Source organism: Oryctolagus cuniculus, chromosome 18 (genome assembly GCF_964237555.1).
Source record: "Oryctolagus cuniculus chromosome 18, mOryCun1.1, whole genome shotgun sequence".
NCBI classification, from domain to species: domain Eukaryota; kingdom Metazoa; phylum Chordata; class Mammalia; order Lagomorpha; family Leporidae; genus Oryctolagus; species Oryctolagus cuniculus.
In genome coordinates, this window is record NC_091449.1 from 6247324 (window position 1) to 6272063 (window position 24740).

General features: G+C 41.6%; 1 protein-coding gene across 5 annotated transcripts; it reads left to right on the forward strand.

Moving 5' to 3' along the window:
- Positions 1 to 372: 372 nt before the first annotated feature.
- ZNF677 (zinc finger protein 677) lies at positions 373 to 24510 on the forward strand. 5 transcript variants are annotated; one of them, XM_070062938.1, is made up of 4 exons: positions 373 to 438; positions 2831 to 2893; positions 13707 to 13896; positions 19542 to 24510. In XM_070062938.1, the coding sequence occupies exons 2-4, from the start codon at positions 2879 to 2881 to the stop codon at positions 21128 to 21130; spliced, it is 1794 nt and encodes a 597-aa protein (XP_069919039.1). In that variant the 5' UTR covers positions 373 to 438; positions 2831 to 2878; the 3' UTR covers positions 21131 to 24510. The 5 variants fall into 5 exon arrangements, with proteins under 5 accessions (XP_069919039.1, XP_069919041.1, XP_069919043.1 ...); XM_070062940.1 differs by having other exon boundaries at positions 13707 to 13860; XM_070062942.1 differs by having other exon boundaries at positions 13707 to 13856.
- The last annotated feature ends 230 nt before the right edge of the window (positions 24511 to 24740 follow it).

The window sequence follows — 24740 nt, forward strand, 5'->3', positions numbered from 1 at the left end:
TTAATTCACCGCAGGACGTGTGGAGTGGAATACAGAGTTGACGAAAGGAAACTGAATTTAAATCGATACAAGCAGAGATTTTTGTTCCGGTAAAGCAGGGCCTTGGCCTGAAGAGTGAAGGCGGATCTCCGCCTCCCTGGCGGGCAGCGAGCAGAAACCAATCACCTCGTGGTGGGCGCTATGGTGAAGCTGCACCGTCCACAACCGCACGGTTTCCCACGCAGACAACTGTGCAATCACTGCTCCTCCCGCCGCAGCCCGAGGGCGCGCCGCATCCCAGGCACACACGAACATGTCCGCTGCCAACCTAGGCTGCTCCAAACCCTGCCTCTTCCGGCGCAGATACTGCCCGCGCCCCGCCCCAGCGCGCACGCGCGCCCGAGCCACTTCCGGTGGCAGACCCGGAAGTGGATAGCGCGAGGCCGCCGGCGCGCTCTGGTGAGTGAGTCTCCGTTTTTCTGGTTCAGACGCCCGGTCTGCGGGTCCGTGGCGCCTGTGCTGCAGAGCCGGGGCTCCGGGGTAGCCTTGTAAGTTAAGACCTCTCCGCCGTGAGCTCGGCCCCCTCGTTGCGTCGCCGTCTGGCGTTCCGAGTCTTGTCGCTCCGTGCGGGTCCGCGAGCTCCGCGTCCATTTTCGATTAAAGGCGTTGTGAGGCCCGGATGCTTTCCTCCTCGGCACGCGGCTCTGACTCCCGACTGCTGGCCGCGCGCCGTTCTCCGCTCCGGAGAGCAGGAGGGGAAGGGGGAAGGTTGGGGAGCGACCCGCAGAGCGGGGCCAGACGCGATGGAGGAGGAAGCGCAGAGGAGGGGAACAGAGGGGAAGAAGCAGCGACGTTCGCGGACGGAGTGGGAAGCCCTGGGATTGGCGGTCACTGGTTACTCTCGGATTAATTCAGATTGCTGAAAGCAGGAGGAAGGGGAGAATTGCAAAATCCAGAACGTGGTGCTTCTGCACTTTTCTCGTCACAGAGTTGCACGAAGAGATAAGAACCCTGTTTAACCAGGGGGCAGAATCAGCTCCGCGGGTCGGGAAAGGAGAGCGCAAGAAATGGGAGCGGACTCCACGGTGCTTTATTAAAAACAGACGTTCACAGTGTTGTCCTCGCCCGCCTCTTTGGGGGCTCATGTCATTCTTTGCCTAAATTTGACATATACTCAAAACTTGTAAAATTTCATCCCAGAATTAATTGGATTTGTATTATGTTCCTAGTTACTCTCCTTCCTGAGATTATAGTTAAGATTATGAGATTCAATTGCTTTCTGCTCTTTAGTTGGGTATTGGAACTATTTTGTTTGGTGTCTGGTCACTGATTTTACAGTGTTTTACTGCGCATCTAACAAGGATATTGATTATCATTTAACATTCAGAACCTAGTTTAATCAGTTATATGTGATCTTTGAATTCGCCTGCTCTAACCTGAAGTCTCCAGCTAAGTACACTGTTCCCCTCAAGTCTCCTTGGACCCCTCTCTGCAGTATTTAAGGACGGGCTGAATTCATGTGGAGTTTTTTTCCCTACATCTATGAAGAATTTGCTCAGTTTCTCTCCACAACTGACCCCCTCTCATGTTTTCCAGAAGTCATAACTATTTTTAATTTCATATCTTTTTAAACTTTCTTGGAAAAGAGGAGATAAATGCTTGACCTTGATGAAACCTGTGGTACTAGTAGAATCTTCTTGTTCAGGAGTGTGAAAGGTAGTCTGGAATAAGAACAAACCCTTCCCACTGCTGTCTACAACCCGTTTCAGAATTCACTTACACCGAGTTCTGCCCACTCAACTCGGACTTTTTCAGGTAGCTTGGCAAAGTGACCCCAACCCGCCATCAAAGTCTCAGTGTATGCATCTATATCCTGGAGTAGAACAGGAATTCTGAGTCTGAGCAAATGGGAATGCCAGCCAAAATGTCTCAGAATTAGATGTGTCTGTAGGTGGCAGTTTTTGAAAGGAGGTACCCACATTATCCATAGAATTTTAAGTGAATCTCAGCCCTCCAAAAATGCTGAAAAACATTAGGAAACAAATTGAACGAAGGCTCAGAGATAAGAGAGACGCCTCTCTCTGAGCTTTTCCCTCACCTCTGTTTCTTCATCTCTGAATAAGGAGTAAGTCTTAGGTTTGATTGTGTCATCTCTTGGCATTAAACCTTGTTTGTGGTTTCTCCTCTCTATCAGACAAAAATTTAAACTTCTCACTATGGCCACAGCAGGGAGCTCTGGGACTAACATGATCTTCAGAGTTGGTACAAATTGAGAGAGGGGTGGTTTTTCATATCTGTGTTGACCAGTCATTGGATGCTCACTACCTAGGGAGAGGCCATGAAGTTGGATGAAGCAGTTTCCTTTTGACTGAGTGCCAAGTGGACAGAGGACAATGAGGATGAAGTAGGATGTGGACTGCAGCAGGAGGAAGGGGCTTTCTGGGGAAATGGTTTCCAGTACTACCACCCGGCTCTGTAAAGGAGCTTACAGTCAGTCCCACAACCCCTCCCACTGAAGTGGACATCAAAAGATCATCTCTTCCATGTTTGAAGATTCTTTGTTGGGGTAGGCATTGTGGCCATTTTAAGACACTGCCTGCAATGCCAGCATCCCATATGGGCACTGGTTTGAGTCCTGGCTGCTCCACTTCCTATCCAGCTCCCTGCTAATGGGAAGGCAGCCCCTCTCTCCCTCTCTCCTCCCTCCCACCCCCGCCCCATCCTTCTCTCTTCTGTTATCTCTCTAACTCTTTCAAATAAATACAAGGTTCTCTGTATGTGATGTGTACTTGTGGTAGAAGAAGGGAGCATGCTGATTCTAAACACTAAACAGCATATTTTTAACACACAGGCAAATCTTTCCTGAGAAAGAAGCCCAAAGGAAGAGGAAAAAAAGAGAATGGCTCTTTCCCAGGTAAAAATCATATTATTTGGTTGTTATGTCTTCTTCCTGAAAAGCCAGTTTTTAGACTTGAAGTGTCCTACCTAGCATGTATTCACACCCAGAGTCTCTCATGACTCCTCTCTCATCTTCACGTAGTGACCAGTGACAGGGAAGTCGGCAAGAGGTTCATCTTCAGAAGGATTCTGTGCCCAGCAGTGTATTGAAGATTAATGGCAGGTTCCATAATGTCAGTGACATTGGACAGTAGGAATTGTTTAGAGACTCCATCTAGATGCCCTTTCAGTTAGTCCTTTGTAACCCACAATTAAAGAAATCGCTTATGTAAGTGGTGAACGGGCATAAATACCTGAAAAACCTTAGAAAGGAAGACTGATGGAGAAACTTGCTCAACTTAATTTTGTAATGCATTTGAAGTGAAATAATTGAAGCAGTGTGTTTCTGGCTCCAAAATAATAGTAATTTGGAGTGGAATGGGAAATCTAGGAACAGACATTAAAGTGGTTTTTTTTTTTTTTAAGTGAAAGGCTTTTTTTTTTTTTTTTTTTTTAAGATTTTATTATTTGAGAGGTAGAATTACAGAGAGAGGTCTTCCACCTGCTGGTTCGCTCCCCAAATGGCCGCAACAGCTGGAGCTGTGCTGATTCAAAGCCAGGAGCCACGAGCTTCTTCTGGGTCTCCCATGCAGGTCTGGGAGCCCAAGGACTTGGGCCATCTTCTGCTACTTTCCCAGGCCACAGCAGAGAGCTGGATTGGAAGAGGAGCAGCCAGGACACGAACTGGCACCCGTATGGGATGCTGGTGCTGCAGGCGGAGGCCTAGCCCACTACACCAGAGGACCAGCCCATGGAGTGAAGATTTTTTAATAATTGGTTTTAAAATATGGAATCAACCTAATTAGTAGTGTGTTCTTTAAATTATTGAAAGTGTAGCTGTCTCATGAAGACCTACTATTTAGAAACTATCTAACTGGTGTTTTAAATAAGTGGTTACATTTTGGTAAGACCTGGAAGCAAAACTTCTGTCCTCAGAGAGGCTGAAGCCAAATTCTGATTATCCTATTTATTGTTAGATGTTATATTTAGTTTGTATTAAATATCATGATATAAACATAATTGTAATAAAACTCCATACAATGCTGCTACTTAGAGACTAAGAAGTAGAATACCTTTATCCCTCTCACATTGTCTGCCACTCACTATATCCATCAAGAACTACTGTAATTCTTTTTAGTGTAAATCTTAATAAAAATGATTTTAGGGGCCAGCACTGTGGCGTAGTGGGTAAAGCCACTGCCTGTAGTGCCAGCATCCCATATGGGCACCAGTTCAAGTCCTGGCTAGCTCCACTTCTGATCCTGCTCTCTGCTATGGCTTGGGAAAGCAGTAGAAGATGGCCCAAGTCCTTGGGCCCCTGCACCCATGTAGGAAGACCAGGAGGAAGCTCCTGGCTGCTGGCTCCTGGCTTTGGATCAGCACAGCTCTGGTTATTGCAGCCAATTGGAGAGTGAACCAGCAGATGGAAGACCTCTCTCTCCTCTCTCTGTGTAACTCTGACTTTAAATAAATAATCTTTTAAAAAATTATTTTATATATTATGTGATTTTGTAAAATATTCTTTAATTAATGCATTGTGATATTTTATTCTACATGTTTAAATATTAGCATAGTATGTGTCTTGGAGTTGTTTTTATATTAGCAAATATAAAGATAACTTGAGTTTTTTGGGTCCTCTTTGGAACATCATCTTTTTTAAGACGTGAGTCCTTTACCATTTTTTTACTGTTACAAAGAGTGTCACACTGGCTCCTTCTGAGTAAGGCAGAAGCACTACAGCTGTCTTAGAAAGTCTCCATATTAGGCAACTTGAAGTATGACTACTTGTTTAAGGATGATGTTTAGGAAGAAATATAGACAGTGTCTTTACTAAAAATAGTTTAAGTCTGCTATCTTAAAGATGTCCAGAAAGGAAAAGGAACCATGGACAAGGAAGTAAAGGAAAGCATGATAGTAATTTTCAACAGACTGTAAGGTGGGAAATAGGGCCAGTGTTATGGTGCCCTATGCAACGCTGGGTTCAGCTGCCATATGCAACACCGGCATCTCATGTGAGTGCTGGTTCAACTCCCGGCTGCTCCACTTCTGATCCAGCTCCCTGCTAATACACCTGGGAAAGCAGCAGAAAATGGCCTAATTCCTTGGGCCACTGCCACCTACATGGGAGACCCAGATGGAGTCCTGGACTCCCAGCTTCAGCTTAACACAGCCCTGGGCATTGTGGCCATTTGTGTAGTGAACCAGCAAATAGATGGAAAGTGATCACTCACTCCCTCTCTCTTCCTCTCTCTGGAACTGTCTTTCACATAAATAAATCTTTTTTTTTTTTTAATGGAAAATAAAAACTTTTAGAGCTGAAAAGTAAACTAACAAAAATTTTCTGTTGAATTTCAACAGCAACTTGACAATAAAGAATTAGAAAATTTAAATATAAACTAATTGAAATTACCTAGGCTGGTGCCGTGGCTCACTAGGCTAATCCTCCGCCTTGCGGCGCCAGCACACCGGGTTCTAGTCCCGGTCGGGGCACCGGATTCTGTCCCAGTTACCCCTCTTCCAGGCCAGCTCTCTGCTGTGGCCAGGGAGTGCAGTGGAGGATGGCCCAAGTGCTTGGGCCCTGCACCCCATGGGAGACCAGGAGAAGCACCTGGCTCCTGCCTTCAGATCAGCGCAGTGCGCCGGCCACAGCGTGCCAGCCGCGGTGGCCATTGGAGGGTGAACCAACGGCAAAAAGGAAGACCTTTCTCTCTGTTTCTCTCTCTCACTGTCCACTCTGCCTGTCAAAAAAAAAGAAAAGAAAAGAAAAAGAAAGAAAAAAGAAATTACCTGCTGGTCTGAGCAGACAGGGAACAAATGAAGAAAAATTAAAAATGACTAAGAAAGCTTTGGGTCATCATCAAGCATATGAATGAACATACAATAAGAGTCTTGAAAAAAGAAGGTAAAGGGTAGGGGCTGGCTCTGTGACCTAGCAAGCTAAGCTTCCACCTGCAGTGCCAGCATCCCATATGAGTGCTGGTTCTAGTCCCAGCTGCTCCTCTTCTAATCCAGCCCTCAGCTATGGCCTGGGAAAGCAGTAAAAGATGGCGCAAGTCCTTGGGCCCCTGCACCCACAAAGGAAACCTGGAAGAAGCTCCTGGCTCCTGGCTTCGGATCAATCCAGCTCCGGCCATTGCAGCTGTGTGTGGAATGCACCAGTGGATGGAAGACCTTTCTCTCTGTTTCTGCCTTTTTCTATATATAACTCTTATCTCTAAAATAAACTAAAATAAACTATTTTTGAAAAGATAAAGGATACAAAACTGTTCAAAAAATAAGAGCTGAAATGTCAGATTTATAAAGAAGGTGAATATGTAAATGTCAGAAGCTCAGTGAACTTCAGTTTTGATGAATTCATAGATCTATAGCAAAATACATAATCAAACTGAAGACAAGGGAATCATGAAAAAAGCAAGGCAGGAATGAATGATTTTTCATGTGCAGGGATCTTCAATAAGATTAGCAGTCAATTTTACAAAAATGGAATACAGAAATTAGCAATTACAGTGACCGGAAATTAAGGAGATAGCATAGTTAAAGCTTGAAAGGCAAAAAGAATTCACTAGGGGGAAAAAAAAAGATTTCACTATCAGGCAAAAAATCCTTCTAATTGAATGATGAGATCAACAAGATCTGAGGGAATTTGCAGTAGTACACTTATCCTGTTATCCTGTATGAAATGCTGAACAGAATTCTTCAGGCTGAAATGAAAATCTTAGCAGCACCATTAAATATAGAGTAAATAAAGAACATTGGATACATTATCTATATAGGTGAATAAAAAGCCATTGTTACCACATTTTTATAATTTTTAACTCATGCTTTTTCCTATATGATTTTAAAGGACTGTACAAAACAATAGTTATAAACCTGTAACTAGATATAAAATATAAAAAGAAATGATGTTTGACAATATATAGGGAGGGAGTCAGCAGTATAGAAGCAGAAATATATGATTGAAGCTAGGTTAGAATAAATGAAACTTAAATATTATCAGTTTAAGATATAAATCTTTAGCGTAAACATTAAGAAAATAACCAAATGATATGCAGAAAAGGAAGTAAGGGAATCAAAACACTGTACACACAAAAACACACAAAGAAGGAATGGAGGAATTATGAAACAAAAAATAGTAAAAGAAAAGAGGTGACAGAAGTAATTCTTCATCAGCATCATTTTAAATATAAATGGATTAAATTCCACATTAAAATGCAAAGACTAGCAGAATGAATATTTAAAAGGACACTTAATTCCAGTAGATGCGTCTACATAAGGCTCACTTTAGAAACAGAAAACAAGTAGGTTGAAAGTGAACAGATGTAAAAAGATAGTCCATGTAAACAGTAAAGAAACCTGACTGTATCCATATAAATATGAGACCAAATAGATATTAAGTCAAAATTGTTACAAGAGATAGTGAAGGACCATATATATTAGCAAAGGGGTTAGCCCATTGAGAAAAATCTAACATCTGTAAAAAATGCAGAGTTGTCAAAGGAGCTCTCGATTTTTTGGAGCAAAAATTTAAGGTAGTTAATACTATGAAGTTGTAGACCTCAATACTCCCTTTTAAATAATGGACAGAACAACCAGACAAAATATTAATAAAGGACTCAAACAACCCTGTAAACCAACTGCACGCAGCCAACACATACATAGCCCTGCACTCAACAGAAACAGTCTTCTCATGTGTACATGAGACATTCTGCAGGATTGACCATATATTAGGCCACTGAACAAGTTTCGATAAATTTAAAAAGATGGAAATGTAAACCATATTCTTAGACCACAGTGGAATGAAAGAAGAAATCACTTACAGTCGGAAAAACTCACAAGAATGTGGAAATTGACACACTTTTGTCATTTTAAAATCACTCTATTGAAGTATGATTGACATGTAACATGATGTACATATTTAATGTATACAATTTGATGAGTCTAGAAATGAATCTATACCCTTAAAATCGTCACCACAAGCTCTGTCATAAAAATATCCACCACTTCAAAAAGTCCCTTCCTGTGTTCTTTGTTACTTCTTTTTTTATAGGCACATTTAACATACAAACTACCCTCCTTGCAAAATTTTTAAGTGTACAATACAGTGTTGAAAACTATAAGCACTATGCCATACCCTCTAGGTTCTTAGTCATCTTGGATTTCTGAAACTTTGGTCAATACTTTGCCATTTCCCCACCCTTCAGCACCCAACAAACCACCATTCTGCTCTGCTGCTATCAATTTGGCTTTTTAGATTCCTCGTTAAGATGATAGCATGTAGTATTTGCTGTACTGTGTTATGGCTTATTTCACTTATGTAATGTATGCCAGTTTCGTCCAAATTGTTACAAATGGTAGGGTTTTCTCTTCAAAGCTGGATAATAGTCCATTGCGTGTATGTACCATGTTTTCTCTATCCATTCATCCTTCAGTGGACATGTAATAATTTGACTATTAAGAATAAAGATGGGGGAGTGGCGCTGCAGCAGAACGGATAAAGCCACCGCCTGCCCGGCGGTGTTCAAGTCCAGGCTGCTCTACTTCCCATCCAGCTCTCTCTGCTGTGGCTTGGGAAAGCAGTAGAAGATGGCCCCAACCCCTTGGGCCCCTGCACCAATGTGGGAGACTTGGAAGAAGCTTCTGGCTCCTGGCTTCGAATCAGTGCAGCTCTGGCTATTGCAGCCAATTGGGGAGTGAACCAATGGATGAAAGACCTTTCTCTCTCTCTCCCCCTCGCTCCCCCTCTCTCTCCCTCTCCCTCTCCCTCTCTCTCTACCTCTCCCTCTACCTCCCTTCCTCCCTCTCTCCCTCCTCTGCCTCTCAAATACATAAATCTTTAAAATAAAAAAAAAAAGATAGGGCCAGTGCTGTGGTGCTGTAGATTAAGCAGGCACCTGGGATGCCAGCATCCCTTATGGGCGCCAGTTTGAAACCCGGCTGCTCCACTTCTGACCCAGCTCCCTGTTGATGGCCTGGAAAAGCAGCAGAAGATGGCCCAAAATCTTGGACCCCTGCACCCATGTGGGAGACCAAGAAGAAGCTCCTGGCTCCTGACTTTGCATTGGTCCAGCTCTGGCCATTGCAGCCATTTGGGAAGTGAACCAGCAGATGGAAGACTTCCTCTCTGTCTCTACCTCTCAAGTAAATAAATGAATCTAGGGGGGAAAGAAGACTAATGAGGGTGGGGCAGGCATGTGTTTGCAGGGGTTAAGTTGCCACTGAAGATGCCCACATGCCATATCAGTACCTGACTGAAGTCCTGGCGCCCCTACTTCTGATCCATCTTCCTGCTAATGTGCACTCTGGGAGGCAGATAATTGCTTAATACTTGGGTCCCTGCCACCCACATAGGAGATTGAGCTCTGGCCACTTGGCTTTGACCCATCTCAGCCCTGGCTATTACAGGCATTTAGAGAGTGAACCAGTGGATGGAAGATACCTATCTGTATATTTCCCCTCTTTCAAATATAAATTTTAGGGGTTGGCATTGATATATAGCCAGTAAAGCTGCCACCACCAGCACCAGCATCCCATATGGGCACTGATTTGAGTCCTGGCTGCTCCACTTATGATCCAGCTCCCTGCTGATGGCCTGGGAAAGCAGCAAAGGAATACCCAAGTGCTTGGGCTCCTGTACTCACATGGGAGACTTTGAAGAACCTCCTGGCTCCTGGCTTTAGATCAGCCTAGTTGCGGTTGTTGCAGCCATTTGGAGAGTGAGCCGGCAGATGGAAGATATCTCTCTCTCTCTCTCTCTCTCTCTCTGCCCTTCCAATAAATCATATATATATATATATATATATATATATATATATATATAAATTCTTAAAACTTTTTTAAAAAAAGAAAAGCAAAACTATATATACAGAAAACATGGTCTTATATCTAGAAATACCTAGAGTTCTCAGAAACTGAGGTAATAAATTAAGTATAGTTGTAGAATCTAGTATGAATACTAGTAATAAATAAATGGAGGAAATTGCGTAAATAATCCATTTACATTGGAATTGAAAAGAATGAAATGATGAGGCATTGCTGAGTCTAAATAAATGTCAAGACATCCTATGTTTCTGGATCAGAAGACTTAGTATTGTTAAAATGGTAGTATTTCCTAATGTGACAGAAAGATTCAGTGCAGTCCCTTTCAAAGTCTAAATAGCCTTTATGCACAAATAAAAAAAAGCAAGTCTTAAAATTTGCCCTGAATTTGCAAGTACCCCAAATAAACAAGTCAGTCTTGGAAAAGGAACAAAGTACACTGTTAGGAAAAGAGTTGCAGATTGGTGCCTTCTCTCACAGGACGCCAAAATGTTAGGAAAAGCAGTGCAGAGTAGAAAGGAGGCAGTGTGCGAATTTACTGCCAGACCAAATTTATTCATAGAAAATAAATCGCCGGTGCCGTGGCTCAATAGGCTAATCCTCCACCTAGCGGCGCCAGCACACCGGGTTCTAGTCCTGGTCGGGGCACCGGATTCTGTCCCAGTTACCCCTCTTCCAGGCCAGCTCTCTGCTGTGGCCAGGGAGTGCAGTGGAGGATGGCCCAAGTGCTTGGGCCCTGCACCCCATGGGAGACCAGGAGAAGCACCTGGCTCCTGCCTTCGGATCAGTGCAGTGCGCCGGCCGCAGCACGCCAGCCGTGGCAGCCATTGGAGGGTGAACCAACGGCAAAGGAAGACCTTTCTCTCTGTCTCTCTCTCACTATCCACTCTGTCAAAAAAAAAATCTATAGAGATGGCTGACCAAGTGCCCGTGTGCCCATAATGGAACACATCCAGAAGGCCCCAATTCCAAGGCCTGGGCCTTTATATATTAAGAGGGTTAGGGTTGGGGAGAGGGGTAGGGTGGGGACAGCAGACAGAGGGGAATTCCTGGAACTGGTCTTTCAGGTGGCTGTAAGAGGTGGGGTGTGAAGGCAGTAGGGTTTGAAACCCAGTTGAATTTCAAGAGCAAGGAGTACATTCCAAAGTTTATCCCTTTTGGGCAATGAGGGAGATTGGCTGAGGCTTACGTCATTGTTCCATCATAGGTAGACTTAGAGTTCCTAATATCTAAATTTTTACTCATAGTTATCAATACTGTGGTTATGCTTCAAAGTTAAAATATAGATCAATAGTATAGGACCAAGAATACAAAAAGTAGACCATACATACATTTTTGGTCTACAAAGGTGCCAGAAACATTCAGTGGGAAAAGAACAGTCACCAACAAGTGGACTGAAACAAATGGATATGCACTTGAAAGTATAAAAGAATGAAATTGGATCTTACCTCTCATCATAGAAATAAATTCAAAATGGATCAAGACCTAAATGTAAGAGCTAAAACTACTAAACTGTAGGTGAAAACATAGGGCTAAATCTTCCAGACCTTGAATTTGTCAGTAGGTATTTAAGTATGACTCCCTAAGCAAAAAGAGAAGAGGCAAAACATATATTTCTCTAAATCAAAAATTAAAAGCTTTGTGCATTGGTCACAATCACAAAAGTGAATATATAGTTTGCCAAGTGGGAGACATTATTACAAATCTCATGTCTGATAAGGCCAAATGTCCAGAATATAAGAAGGAATGTTTACAATTAATTAAGAAGAATATGGGGGCCAATGCTTTGGTGCATCAGGTTAAGCCATGGCCTACAGTGCTGACATCCCATATGGACACTGGTTCAAGTCCTGGCTGCTCCACTTCCAATCCAGCTCGCTGCTAATGTGCCTGGGAAAGCAGCAAAGGATGGCCCCAAGTTGTTGGGTCCCTGCCACCCACATGGGAATCCCCAAAAAAGCTCCAGGCTTCTAGCTGTGACCTGGCCCATCCCTGGCCATTGTGGCCCTCTGGGGAGTGAACCAGCAGATGGATGATGTCTCTCTCTATCCCTCCCTCCCTCCCCTTCTCTCTCTCTCTGTAACTCTGCCTTTCAGATAAATCTTTCATTAAAAAAAAGTGTGTGTATATATATATAAGCTAGTTTAAAAATGGTTAGAGAGCCTTAATAGACATTCATCCATTGTTATGCAAGTAGCCAACATTTTATTAAATTATTCAGTGATATGCATCATTAGTGAAATGCAAAAATGAAAAAGATATCACTTCATACCCTCTGGGATAGCTATAATAAAAGAGAAAATAAGTAGTACTAGTAAAGATATGGTAAAATTGGAATCTTGACTCACTGTACTTTTTTAGAGAAGGAGAGGCAAAGAAAAGAGAGATGTCTTCCATCCACTGGTTCACACCCCTAATCAGCTGCAATGGCCAGAGCTGGGCCAATCCAAAGCCAGGACCCAGGAGCTTCTTCCAGGTCTCGCACATGGCTGCAGGGGCCCAAGGACTTGGGACATCTTCTGCTGCTTTCCCAGGCCATAGCAGAGAACTGGACCAGAAGTGGAATAGCCGGGTCTCGAACCGGCACCCATATAGGATGCTGCAGGCAGCGGCCCCAGATATATTGTACTTGTAAAATGGTATAGCCACTGTAGGATACAAGTTGGTAGATCCTCAAAAAGTTATACCACATGGCCCAGCACTTCCCGTATGGGGTATGTAACCAAAAGAATAGAAAATTGTTATTAAATACATGAGGCTGGCACTGTGGTGTAGTAGGCTAAGCCTACATTGTAGCTTAATGGGTTCAGCAACCACCTGTGATGCCAGCATCCCTCTGGGTGCCAGTTCAAGCATGGACTCCTCCACTTCTGATCCAGCTCCCCACTAATGTGCCCAGGAAACAGTGGAAGGTGGCCTAAGTTCTTGGGCTCCTGCCACTCACATGGGAAACGCGGATGAAACTCCTGGTTCCTGGTCATTTGAGGAATGAACCAGCAAATGGAAGATCTCTCTCTTCTCACTCTGTAACTCTGCCTTTAAAATAAATAAATAAATGGTTTTTTTAAAAAAAAATACTTGTACAAGATTGTTCATATCACTATACACAATAGCCAAAAGGTAGAAACAAACCAAATCTCCATCAGTGAATGAACAAATAAAATCTGATACAGCCATACAATGGAATATTATTCAGCTTCAAAAAGGAATATAGTACTGATACACTTCATGGATAAATCTCAGAAACAGTGAAAGAAGCCAGACACAAAATGTCACGTATTTCATATGCAGAGACAAGGATTAATGGTTTCCAGAGACAGGGTAGAAAGAATGGGCAAGTGACTGCTCATGAGTACAGAATTTGTTTTAGAAGTGGTAAAATAACTTTTGGACTAGACAGAGATGATATTGTCAATATTGTGAATTTTCTAAAACCTACTGACTTGTACCTCTTGAAATGGCAAATTTTATGTTAATTCCACCTCAGTTTAAGAAAAACGACTATGTAAATGCTTGGATTATTTTTTTAAAGATTTTATTTATTTATTTGAGAGATAGAGTTACAGATAGTGAGGAGGAGAGACAGAAAAGACTTCTATCCACTGGTTCATTCCCCAAATGACCACAACAGCAGGAGCTGGGCTGATCAGGAGCTTCTTCCGGATCTCCCATGTGGGTGCAGGGGCCCAAACATGTGGGCCATCTTCTGCTTTCCCAGGCCATAGCAGAGAACTGGATCAGAAGAGAAGCAGTTGGGGCTAGAATTGGTGCCCATATGGGATGCCAGTGCCACAGGCGGAGGATTAACCTACTGAGCCACAGAGCCAGCCATAAGATTATTTTATACTTCTCTGATTCTGAGTAAAAATAAGAATTCTGTCATATCCATTTGGTGAGATATGTTTTCATTTCAGGAACTATTTACTTTCAAGGATGTGGCCATTGAATTCTCTCAGGAGGAGTGGGAATGCCTGGGCCCTGCTCAGCGGAATTTGTATAGGGATGTGATGTTGGAGAACTACAAGAACCTGCTCTTCTTGGATGAGAACAACTTCCCTCCGGAAGTCGGTAACTGCCCATGTGTATCTTGGCATTTTCTCCCTTGTGAGTCTTGGGAACTCGTAGCTTGTGTGTCTAAGTTTACATTTCATAATGGAAAGGCTTCATAATGTGGACTCTACACTTTAAACTTCCCTGCTCTTAGAAATTCTGCGCATCTTAAGTTTGATTAGTGATGTTTCTAGAACATTAGAAGTCCTAAAACCTTTTGGCAACCTTAACATCTGAGCCTGTGGCTTTCCTCTTGTACTATTGATTCAGTAGTTTCTTGAAAAACAGCTAGTTATTTGCATATTCAAAATAATCACTAGGCATTCAGAGGATAAATGTCAGTTGACTAATTTATGAAATCGTTTTCTAGACCCATCTGTACTTTCTTTTTTTTATTTTCACAGTTTTTTTTTTTTTTTAAGATTTTATTTATTTTTTTGAGAGGTAGAATTAGACAGTGAGAGGGAGAGACAGAGAGAAAGGTCTTCCGTCCGCTGGTTCGCTGCCCAAATGGCCGCAATGGCCGGAGCTGTGCCGATTTGAAGCCAGGAGCCAGGAGGTTCTTCCAGGTCTTCCCACGCAGGTGCAGGGGCCCAAGCACCTGGGTCATCTTCTGCTGCTTTTCCAGGCCATAGCAGACTGTGCCCTCTTCTTAGCCAAAAAAAAAGGCCTGGGAACATTTTCTGGAATAGCAGAGTGTATCACGTTCTTTTTTTTTTTTTTTTTTTTTTTTTTTCGTCAGTTGAAATCTTTCCACAGCTGAATATTAGCTCCCATTGTGGAGCAAGGAAAAGAGGCCTGGACTATAGCGAACAAGATGAAAATAGTGAAAAATCCAGGTAGATGGGGACATAATTATGAGCTCAGATATAGAGGAAGTTGCCTCATTAAATATTGTTTGAGAAGCTACTCAAATAGGAAACATTCGTAGCAAAACAAAACTTCATTTCTTGTGAGGTTTCAAGAAAGCTCCTCTATACACACACACTGGGGCAGTCACTCACTGTTACTATTTTATTATTCAAAGGCATCTCTGGATTAGACCTGTTGAATTCTTTAAGTAGGGAATTTTTGATACCTTGAAAATACACTTTTTAAAAAAATTATTTTTTTATGAGACGTAGAATTACAGACAGAGGGATGGAGAGACAGAGAGGTCTTCCATCCACTGACTCCCTCCCCAGATGGTCGCAATAGCTAGAGCTGAGGGAATCTAAAGCCAGGGGAGCTTCTTCCAGGTCTGCCACTTGGTTGCAGGGGCCCAAGCATTTGGGCCATCTTCCACTGTTTTCCCCAGGCCATACACAGAGAGCTGGATCGGAAGTGGACGAGCCAGGACATGAACTGGCTCCCAGATGGGATGCCAGTGTCACAGGCAGGGTCTTAGCCTACTGCACCATGCTGTGTCATACAAGCCTTTCAGTGCTCTGTGACATTGAGTAATATCCTTTTTTTAAAAAAAGATTTATTTTATTTATTTGAAAGAGTTACAGAGAAAGGTAGAGAGAGAGAGAGGTCTTCCATCCACTGGTTCACTCTCCAAATGGCCACAACAGCCAGAGCTGCGCCGATCCGAAGCCAGGAGCCAGGAGCTTCTGCTGGGTCTCCTACATAGGTGCAGGGGCCCAAGGACTTGGGCCATCTTCTGCTTTCCCAGGCCATAGCAGAGAGCTGGAGCAGAAGAGGAGCAGCCGGGACTAGAACTGGCATCCATATGGGATGCCAGCACTTCAGGCCGGGGCTTTAACTTGCTGCGCCACAGCGCTGACCCCATGCCCTTTTAATGGTTCTGTTTTCTGATGGTCATTGCAAAGTCAAAATTCATGACTTTTAGAAAAGTGTACATTAATTTCCATTGAGTCATAATATCTACATATTAGGGACTGGCGCTGTGGCATAGTGGGTAAGGCTGCTGCCTGCAGTGCCAACATCCCATGTGGGTACCAATTCAAGCCCCAGCTGCTTCACTTCAGATCCAGCTCTGCTATGACATGAAAAAGCAGTAGAGGATGGCCCAAGTCCTTGGGCCCTGCACCCACGTGGGAGACCTGGAGGAAGCTCCTGGCTCCTCGCTTCAGATCTGCTCAGCTCTTGCCATTGCAGCCATTTGGAGAGTGAACCTGCGGATGGAAGACCTCTTTGTCTTTCTGCCTCTGCCTCTCTGTAGCTCTGCCTTTCAAATACATGTCTTTTAAAAAATTACGTATCAACTAACACATATAATAAGAGCATTCCTCTCTTCCTAGCTCTTATGTAGCTGGGATTTTGATGCAAAAGATCTAAAGATAGATTTCAAATATTAAAGAAGACCAGAAAAAGAGGTTCTGCTGTTTTTGTATAACAAACAAGGACACCTAGAGTGAAAAAGAAAGTTAACATTCCCATTTCTGATTTAAAAATACGTGATTTAGCTTGTAATGTTTTTGTTTTTTCTAGCTTGGAAGGCTTTGATTTTTTTTTTTTTATTTACCAAATTTATCATATCCTCAGACAGTTTAGATCTTGGAAAAAGCCTCCTACTTACTTTGTTGTCTGCTGTACAACCTCTCTGTCCCCTGGAGAGATCAGCATCTTAGACTCATGTTCACTCTCCATTGCTAGACCCTTGATAAGGTTTCATTTTATCTGAATGTGTCCATAGAGTGAATTCATCCATTATCCTTCAAGCCTTTCCCAACATAGGAGAATGAGAGAATGATAGACATTTCCAGGTTTTTGTTTTGGGGTCCTGCTAAAGACATTCTTTTAAAAAAATTTATTTATTTGAAAGGCAGAGTTACAAAGAAGGAGACACTGAGAGAGAGGTCTTCCATCTACTGGTTCGCACCCCAAATGGCTGCAACAACGGTGACTGTGCCAGGCTGAGGCCAGGAGCCAGGGGCATCTTCCAGATCTCACATGAGTGGCAGCAACCCATGGTCATGGGCAGTCTTCTGATTTCCCACGCACATTAGCAGGGAGCTGGATCAGAAGTGGAGCACCCAAGACCTGAACCGATGCCCATATGGGATGCTGGCACTGCTGGCCATGGCCCACTCCACTGCACCACAGCACCAGCCCCAAGAACATCCTTGTGTGTTAATGGAACATACACTCACACACATAGTTTATGCCTCACTTGAGGATGTGCCTCAAAATGGAGGTTCTGAGACAGTCACTGGGTAAGGGTGAAACGACCACATAATAGATATAAGCTTGCAGTCTTCCTAACGTATTGCATCCCCTCTATTTTTAATGTCTTCTACTTTTACTCACTGTTGAGATTGTAGTTCACAGAATGGGTGTTAAATCACTTGCTGACCGGCGCCATGGCTCACTAGGCTAATCCTCTGCCTGCGGCGCCAGCACCCCGGATTCTAGTCCTGGTCCAGGTGCCGGATTCTGTCCCGGTTGCCCCTCTTCCAGTCCAGCTCTCTGCTGTGGCCCGGGAGTGCAGTGGAGGATGGCCAAGTCCTTGGGCCCTGCAGCCGCATGGGAGACCAGGAGAAGCACTGGCTTCTGACTTCGGATCAGCTCGGTGCGCCGGCCACAGCAGCCATTGGAGGGTGAACCAACGGTAAAGGAAGACCTTTCTCTCTGTCTCTCTCTCTCACTGTCCACTCTGCCTGTCCAAAAAAAAAAAAAAAAAAACTTGCTAACTCAGTTTCTCTGGTTTCCCAAGATTAAGAGTTTTAACTGCCTTAGCACAGTCCTATTCCTATAAATCAGCGAGCATGAACTCTGCTCCTATAGCTGCTTACTCTTTGCCTTCACTTCTGCTCTTCGAAATCCCAGCACTGGTCTTCCCACAGATTTCTCACTGATCTAGTTGGACTATGCTGGTAGTTCCTAGTATATGAGTTTGAACATCTCAGGAACCCTGTTTACACCAGACTTGGACCTCTCTGCACTGCACACACTGTGGTAAAGACCTTCCTCCTACATAGGACAGCTCACTCAGGATAGAAACATGATCTGCTCACGGTCTACATCAACATGTGCAAGATAGGGTGACTCAGATCCTGTAGTCTGGGGGACATGGCACCATTGCACTGTAAGTGACACAGCGGAGGTCCTCTGTCTCCCTTGAAATGTGTCTCCCTGGGTTCCTGCTATTTCTTTTGGAATTTTTTAACCTACTGAAGGACAGTATTGCATAATTAATGCTATGAACATGGCAGCTGAGCTTTCACATCTAGGTTCAAATAAAATTTATTTGTTTATTTGAAAAGCAGAGTTACAGAGAGAGTAGGAGAGAGAGAGAGAGAGATCTTCCATCCAGTGGTTCACTTCCCAAATGGCCACATAGCCCAAGCTGGGCTGGTCTGAAGCCACAAGCCAAGAACTTCTTCCTGGTCTCCCACATGGATGCAGGGGCCCAAGTACTTGGGCCATCTTACACTGTGTTCCCAGACCATGAGCAGGGAGCTGGATTGGAAGGGGAGCAGCCAGGACTTAAACCAGCACCCATAGAGAATGCTGGCACCATAACCAGTATGCCACAGTGCTGGTCCCCAAATCTAGTTTTCAGATTTTCTTTATCTGAGTTATGAAGAAACCTCATGAGCTTTTTATTTTTATATGAAAAATTGTGATGTACCTCAAGAATGTCTAAAAAAGTTAATCCAGTCAGAGGGCTTCATACATTGCATGGCATGTAGTATGGATTAAAAAGTTATCTTCAGTTAATAAAGTGAGTCAGCTTTCTGTCGTGTTTCTTATGAGAGTGTCCTTTAGCTGAATTATATGTCATGTTTTATTTTGTAATTTGTTCCATATAAATCTTCTTTGACCATACATAAATATAATATATATTTGGCCATAGTTAGGAACTTGCATATTTACTTATTGTCATATAATATAGGCTTAACATTATTTCAAACTGCCTTCCATAATTCTCAATCTATATAATAATCTGTATTTACCTGAAACTGATAAAATTCAGTGATTTTTCAACTCCTCTGCAATACAAGTTCTTTCATTAGTTCTTCAGCAGGAATTCTTTCGAATTCCACAGTGATAGTTTTATGAGATTATGATTACTTACTAACTTGCATAGTAGATTTCCATAGGTCATTGAGTATTTTCTGTATCCTTTATAGGTGATTTTCTCAGTACATATTGTGCAGTACTTGCCATACAAAAATGTCACAAAGTGTTCGTTCTATGTGCATTCATGTAGTTTCATAAGTGTTCAGATTTACAGTGTTGTAAAAAACAGGGTGTTTTTTCAGTTCTTCCTGATGTCCCCCTGCACGATTTTTCTTTAAATTACAAATTTACTTTTTTAAAATATTTTTATTTGATAAATCTGGACCATGCTTTAGTTTTTACTTTTATGTAATAATTATGCACTAAATACATTATTTTTTTTCTCTTTAAATATGATACAGATGTACTTATGCCAGTTGCTGTGTTCTTTGTGGCAGCAGTAGAAAAATATTCCTTCTTCCAGGGTTTAAGTGAATTTGTGTAGGATGACTATTTGGCTGACAAGAAGTTTGCATTATACCCTCCCTAAAATAAGTTTGAATTACGTATTTCATTACTTTATTGAGGACTCCTATTCTGTTTGTATTCCTAACATTTGAAGACCATGCTTGGAAAAGTTCATAGCACTGTTCATTATAAATATTTGTCTGGTAACATGTATTTTAATATAAAATATGTATTTTTCAACCTTATTTAATGGGGAGCCTCTGGTTCTTCCTGTGTTTCAGATATTTCTTCTGAATTCGCAAACAAGAGATTATCACTGAAAGAAGCTATGAATAAAGGGAAATTATACCATCCGGTGGTCTTGGAAGGAAATGAAAGTCATAGCATCAAAACTCTTGATCTCAAGGATTCCTGGAAAAATATGCAGGAGTGTGACAGCCAGTGTGAACATGATGAAAGAAATCACAGAGCAGTGCCTTTGACTTATAGCAAAAATCTCAGTCATAGAAAAGATCAACAGCATAGTAAATCCTCCATTAATTTTCCACTAAAGCATAGTGTTTCCATAAGGGACTGTGCATACCAGTATTTCTTACATGACAAGCCATGTATGAGGAATGTGCTAAAACTGAAAAGTAACTTCAGTTATACCAGAGACAAGTATGTGAAGTGTTTTGAAAATAGGATGGGATTAAGCTTGCAGGCACATCAGATTGAAGTACCTAGGTTTCAAAATGAGAAAACTTACGAATGTCATCAGGTTCAAAAGGCTGTCAACAATGGTTCTTCAGTTTCACTATGTCAAAGACTTTGTCCTAATGTCAAAAACATCTGTAATAAGCATAGGAGGATTTTAAAATACCCTTTATTACCACAATATGGGGTAACACACACCAGAGAAAAATCTTACAAGTGTCATGACTGTGAAAAGGTGTTTAGCAAAAGTTCAAACCTCACTAATCATCGGAGAATTCATTCTGGACAGAAACCTTACAAATGTAATGAATGTGGCAAAGCCTTTAATCAGTGTTCAAACCTCAGTAGGCATCGAAGAGTCCATACAGGAGAGAAGCCATATAAATGTAACATATGTGGTAAGGTCTATAGCCAGAATTCAAACCTTGCCAGTCATCAGAGAATGCATACTGGAGAGAAGCCTTACAAATGTCAGGAATGTGGTAAGGGTTTTATCCAGCGCTCACACCTTTGGGGTCATGAGAGAATTCATACTGGAGAGAAGCCTTACAAATGTCACGAATGTGGCAGAGCCTTTGCTGAGCGTTCGAGCCTCATTCAACATAAGAGAATCCATACTGGAGAGAAGCCTTACGTGTGTAATGAGTGTGGCAAAGCTTTTAAGCAGTGTTCACACCTCACTAGACATCAGAATGTACATCCTGGAGAGAAACCACACAAATGTAATGTGTGTGGCAAGGCTTTTATTCAAAATTCAAGCCTCGTGGAGCATCAGAGAATTCACACAGGAGAAAAACCTTACAAATGTGACAGATGTGATAAAGCTTTTATCAAGCGTTCACACCTTTGGGGTCATCAACGAACTCATACCGGAGAGAAGCCACACAAATGTGATGAATGTGGCAAAGCCTTTGCTGAGCGTTCAAACCTTACTCAACATAAGAAAATCCATACTGGAGAGAAACCTTATAAATGTAATGAGTGTGGGAAAGCTTTCACCCAATTTGCCAATCTTAATAGACATCAAAAGATACATACTGAAAAACATTGTAAACATAATGTATGTGGCAGTGTTTTTGTTCAAAGCTCAAAACTTGGGGATTGTCAGGGAATTCACAGAGACAAACATAAGGGAAGCATTCAAGTCCCGCTCAATGACAGAGACTTGTTATGAAGAGAAATGGTGTAAAAGTATGTTGTGAAGCTCCTAACCAGGGTTTTGTGCCTCACTTGATAGGAATACACCTTCAGAATACCACACAAATAATTTGGCAAAGCATATCCAAAGTTCAAGGCTTGCGGAATAGCATAAAATGTTTACTAGAAGAAAAAGGCTTGCTAATGTAATGAATGTTATGAACTTACTAAAAAATATATATACCTTTGTGGTCGTAAGAAAATTCTTAAAAGATGGACACTACAAATGTGCTGAACATAGGAAAACCTTTAACCAGTGGTCTGACATCAGGGTACACCAAAGAATTCAGACTGCAGAGAATCCAAACAGTTCTCTCAACTACACATAAGGAAATTGATAACTAGGGAGAACTAAGTCTCCATTCTTGAAGATTAACTGACCTCAGTTGTTGATTCTACAGATAATTGAAAAGTTAAAATCAGTTAGCTTAAAGCAGTGGAAACACCAGTGAAAAGATCTAAGGTTTATAAAAATATTTCAGAAATTATTTGAGGTTTCTTGAAAATGATTCTTTATTGAAGAATTAGAACTTGAAGTTTGAAATCTGTTGATGTTGTACCTTCATTACATGCTTTTTTTTTTTTTTTTTTTTTTTTTCCTAATCACCCTGATTGTCTTAAGGACAGAATTGGAGAAATAGAAGGGGCTATATCCTTAGCATACTGTAACCTGAAAAAACCCAGGATGCTATTTTTAAGATACTACAACATATATTTTTGAGTCTGAAGGGTGACAGGGTAAAACTTGAATACATTGTTGTACTTTATATGACCAAGACCCCTTCCTAGATTTGTTGAAAAGTCTAAGGACCTCTATTGATTATAGGAAAGATAATATTACAAGATGATCAGGAAACAAAAAAGAGGCTAGAGCATTGATAGAATGAAATTCTCATAGGAATAAAATAACAGAAGACTAGGAACTGCTTATCTGGTAAGTATGTATGGGAGGAGGGTGACAGTCACCTTCCCCTTTAAAAGGTAATAGGTGTTAAATATGGAAAATAGGTCCTGATTTTGGAAAGTGAACAAAAGTATGGAGGACAATTTAATCAACCAGAACATACTTGTAGAGGATTCACATGTGGCCACTGAAATTGTATTTTGATACCATTTAGAATATGTCATAATTCTCATGTCACAGTAAGATGTAACTTTTAATGCTGAATGAGCCATGTTCATTTTATCAACCTAAGCATATCCCACTTACTTGGGACACTTCATAATGAGTTATGATATATCATTACACTCTAAGGTTTAGTGTCGCATGATAATGTCCACATTATATTCATACAGTATGCAATTTTGGTACTGTTCACAATTTGCACTTCAGTCATTCTGTACTCTGATTCAGATTGCTCCCATGATTAAAATACTATGGTAGTGCAAAAGCTGAGCCCCTAAAACCTGCCTCATTAGTGAATATTTACCAGATGATTGTATTTCTACATGCCTTTTTGTAAGAATGGCTTGCATATTATTTTAAATGTAGTGAAAAAGTGATTGTAAGCATATGAAGTTTATTAACAAAAGAAAATTTCAGGAATAAAGAGCACAATGTTATATTTGTACTTGAAGCAATGAGTGAAATAATCTGGAAAGACCAGTGTCATGAGTTTCCTCTTAACAAAAAAACATGGGATTTTTGGAAGCTAAATGCTTGATATGCTTACCACCAAAACATTTTTGTTAGTTTTCACTTGTGGCCGTTTCACTGGGACAGAATGGGACCTCACACAAGGTTTAGATTTGAAGATTGATGATGTCATACACTTTAAATGTTATCAGAATGTTTTACTACTTGGAGCTTTCTTGGGAAAACAAGGCAGACTTTTCAAGCTCCTTCAAAAGTGGATATAGAGTGTGGAAAAGAAAACTGTCTTGGATGTTAAGATGGTTACCTGGCAGGACTGGAATGAGAGTACTTCTATGGTTTGAATTTCCAGCTGGTGCCAAAATAGATAGAACTGACAGTAAAATCTTTGAAGTGTACAATAGAATGTATTGTAATGTTAGTACCTTGTTAGCTTCGTTGCTGATTAATATTCCTTGGTTTATTTTTCCATTCATCAATTGTTGGAGCTTTGAGTTTTCCCACTTTTTAAAATTATGAGAGATGCTGCTATGAAGAACTTTTTACAAAATGTTTTTGCCAATATATGTTTTTACTTCTCTTGGGTATGTTTTTAAGTGGAGTTTCTGGGACATATGGTAATTCTATGATTATCTTTATGGAACTGCCACTATTCCAAAGGAGCTGAACCATTTTATATTACAATTCCTGCACTTTTCTCATCAACTCTTATTGATTGTTGCTGTGTAATTATTAATATTAGTGATAGTATAGCCTTATAGTCACTTTGAAATGATATTTCATTGTGGTTGGATTTGCATGTCTTCATGTCTAATAATGTTGCACATTTGTTCAAGTGTTTATTGGTCATTTGTATCAGCTTTGGAAAATTTCCATTCAAATCCACCAATTTTCTAAGTTGAGTTGTTTGTGTTATATTTAGGTTGCTGAACCTTTATGACATATTTAATTTATGAATAATTTCCCCACTTCTGTATATTCTTTTTCTACCTTCTCAATAGCAATCTTAATTTTGATGAAGTGAAATTTTGTGTACTTTTGGCTTCCTGTGTTTTTGGTGCCCTGTGTAAAAACCATGGCCTAACCCAATGTCATGAAAGTTCAATTTATTCTGTTTTATAGGTTTAGTTGTTGTTTTTTTGTTGTTTGGTTTTTTTTTGGTTTGTTTGTTTGTTTGTTTTGGACAGGCAGAATGGACAGTGAGAGAGAAAGACAGACAGAAGGGTCTTCCTTTTCCGTTGGTTCTCCCTCCAGTGGCCGCTGTGGCCGGCGCACCGCACTGATCCGAAGCCAGGAGCCAGGTGCTTCTCCTGGTCTCCCATGGGGTGCAGGGCCCAAGCACTTGGCCATCCTCCACTGCACTCCCGGGCCACAGCAGGGAGCTGGACTGGCAGAGGAGCAACCAGGACAGACTCTGGTGCCCGGACTGGGACTAGAACCCAGTGTGCCAGCACCGCAGGCAGAGGATTAGCCTATTGAGCCACGGCACCAGCCAGGTTTAGTTTTTAAATTTCAGTATTTGATCCATTTTGAGTCAAATTTTATTTAAGGTGTGGAGCTGTGCAGCTTCATTCTCTTGCATGTGGATTTTCATTTGTCCATGCTATTAAATGTTTTTAAGCATCAGAGCTCATTAATTAGATGCAGACTGTTAGAATGTTATTAAAATAACTCATTGAAATTAAATGATAGGATAACCCATTGGGCCAGGATCAATGGTGATTGTGATGATTAAACTTTGAAGACATGGAAGTAACATTCTACATTGTGTTAGTTTGCATTTGTTCAAGAAAGCACAGTAGCCCCCTGTTAACCCACAGTTTTATTTTTGCGCTTTCAGTTACCTGCAGTCATATTCTGAGTATTAAGTGGAAAATTCCAGAAATAATTCATACATTTTAAATTGGGTGTTTCTCTGAAATCTCATGCTGTCCTGCCCAGGATGAGAGGCATCCCTTTTTCCAACGTATCACAGAAGCATTTGTGATATGTG

What these genes read in the sequence shown, in the direction of transcription:
- ZNF677 (XM_070062938.1), top strand. An exon ending in ATCTTGGCATTTTCTCCCTT is followed by an intron (nt 13,897 to 19,541) that starts GTGAGTCTTGGG and finishes CCTGTGTTTCAG; the next exon opens with ATATTTCTTCTGAATTCGCA.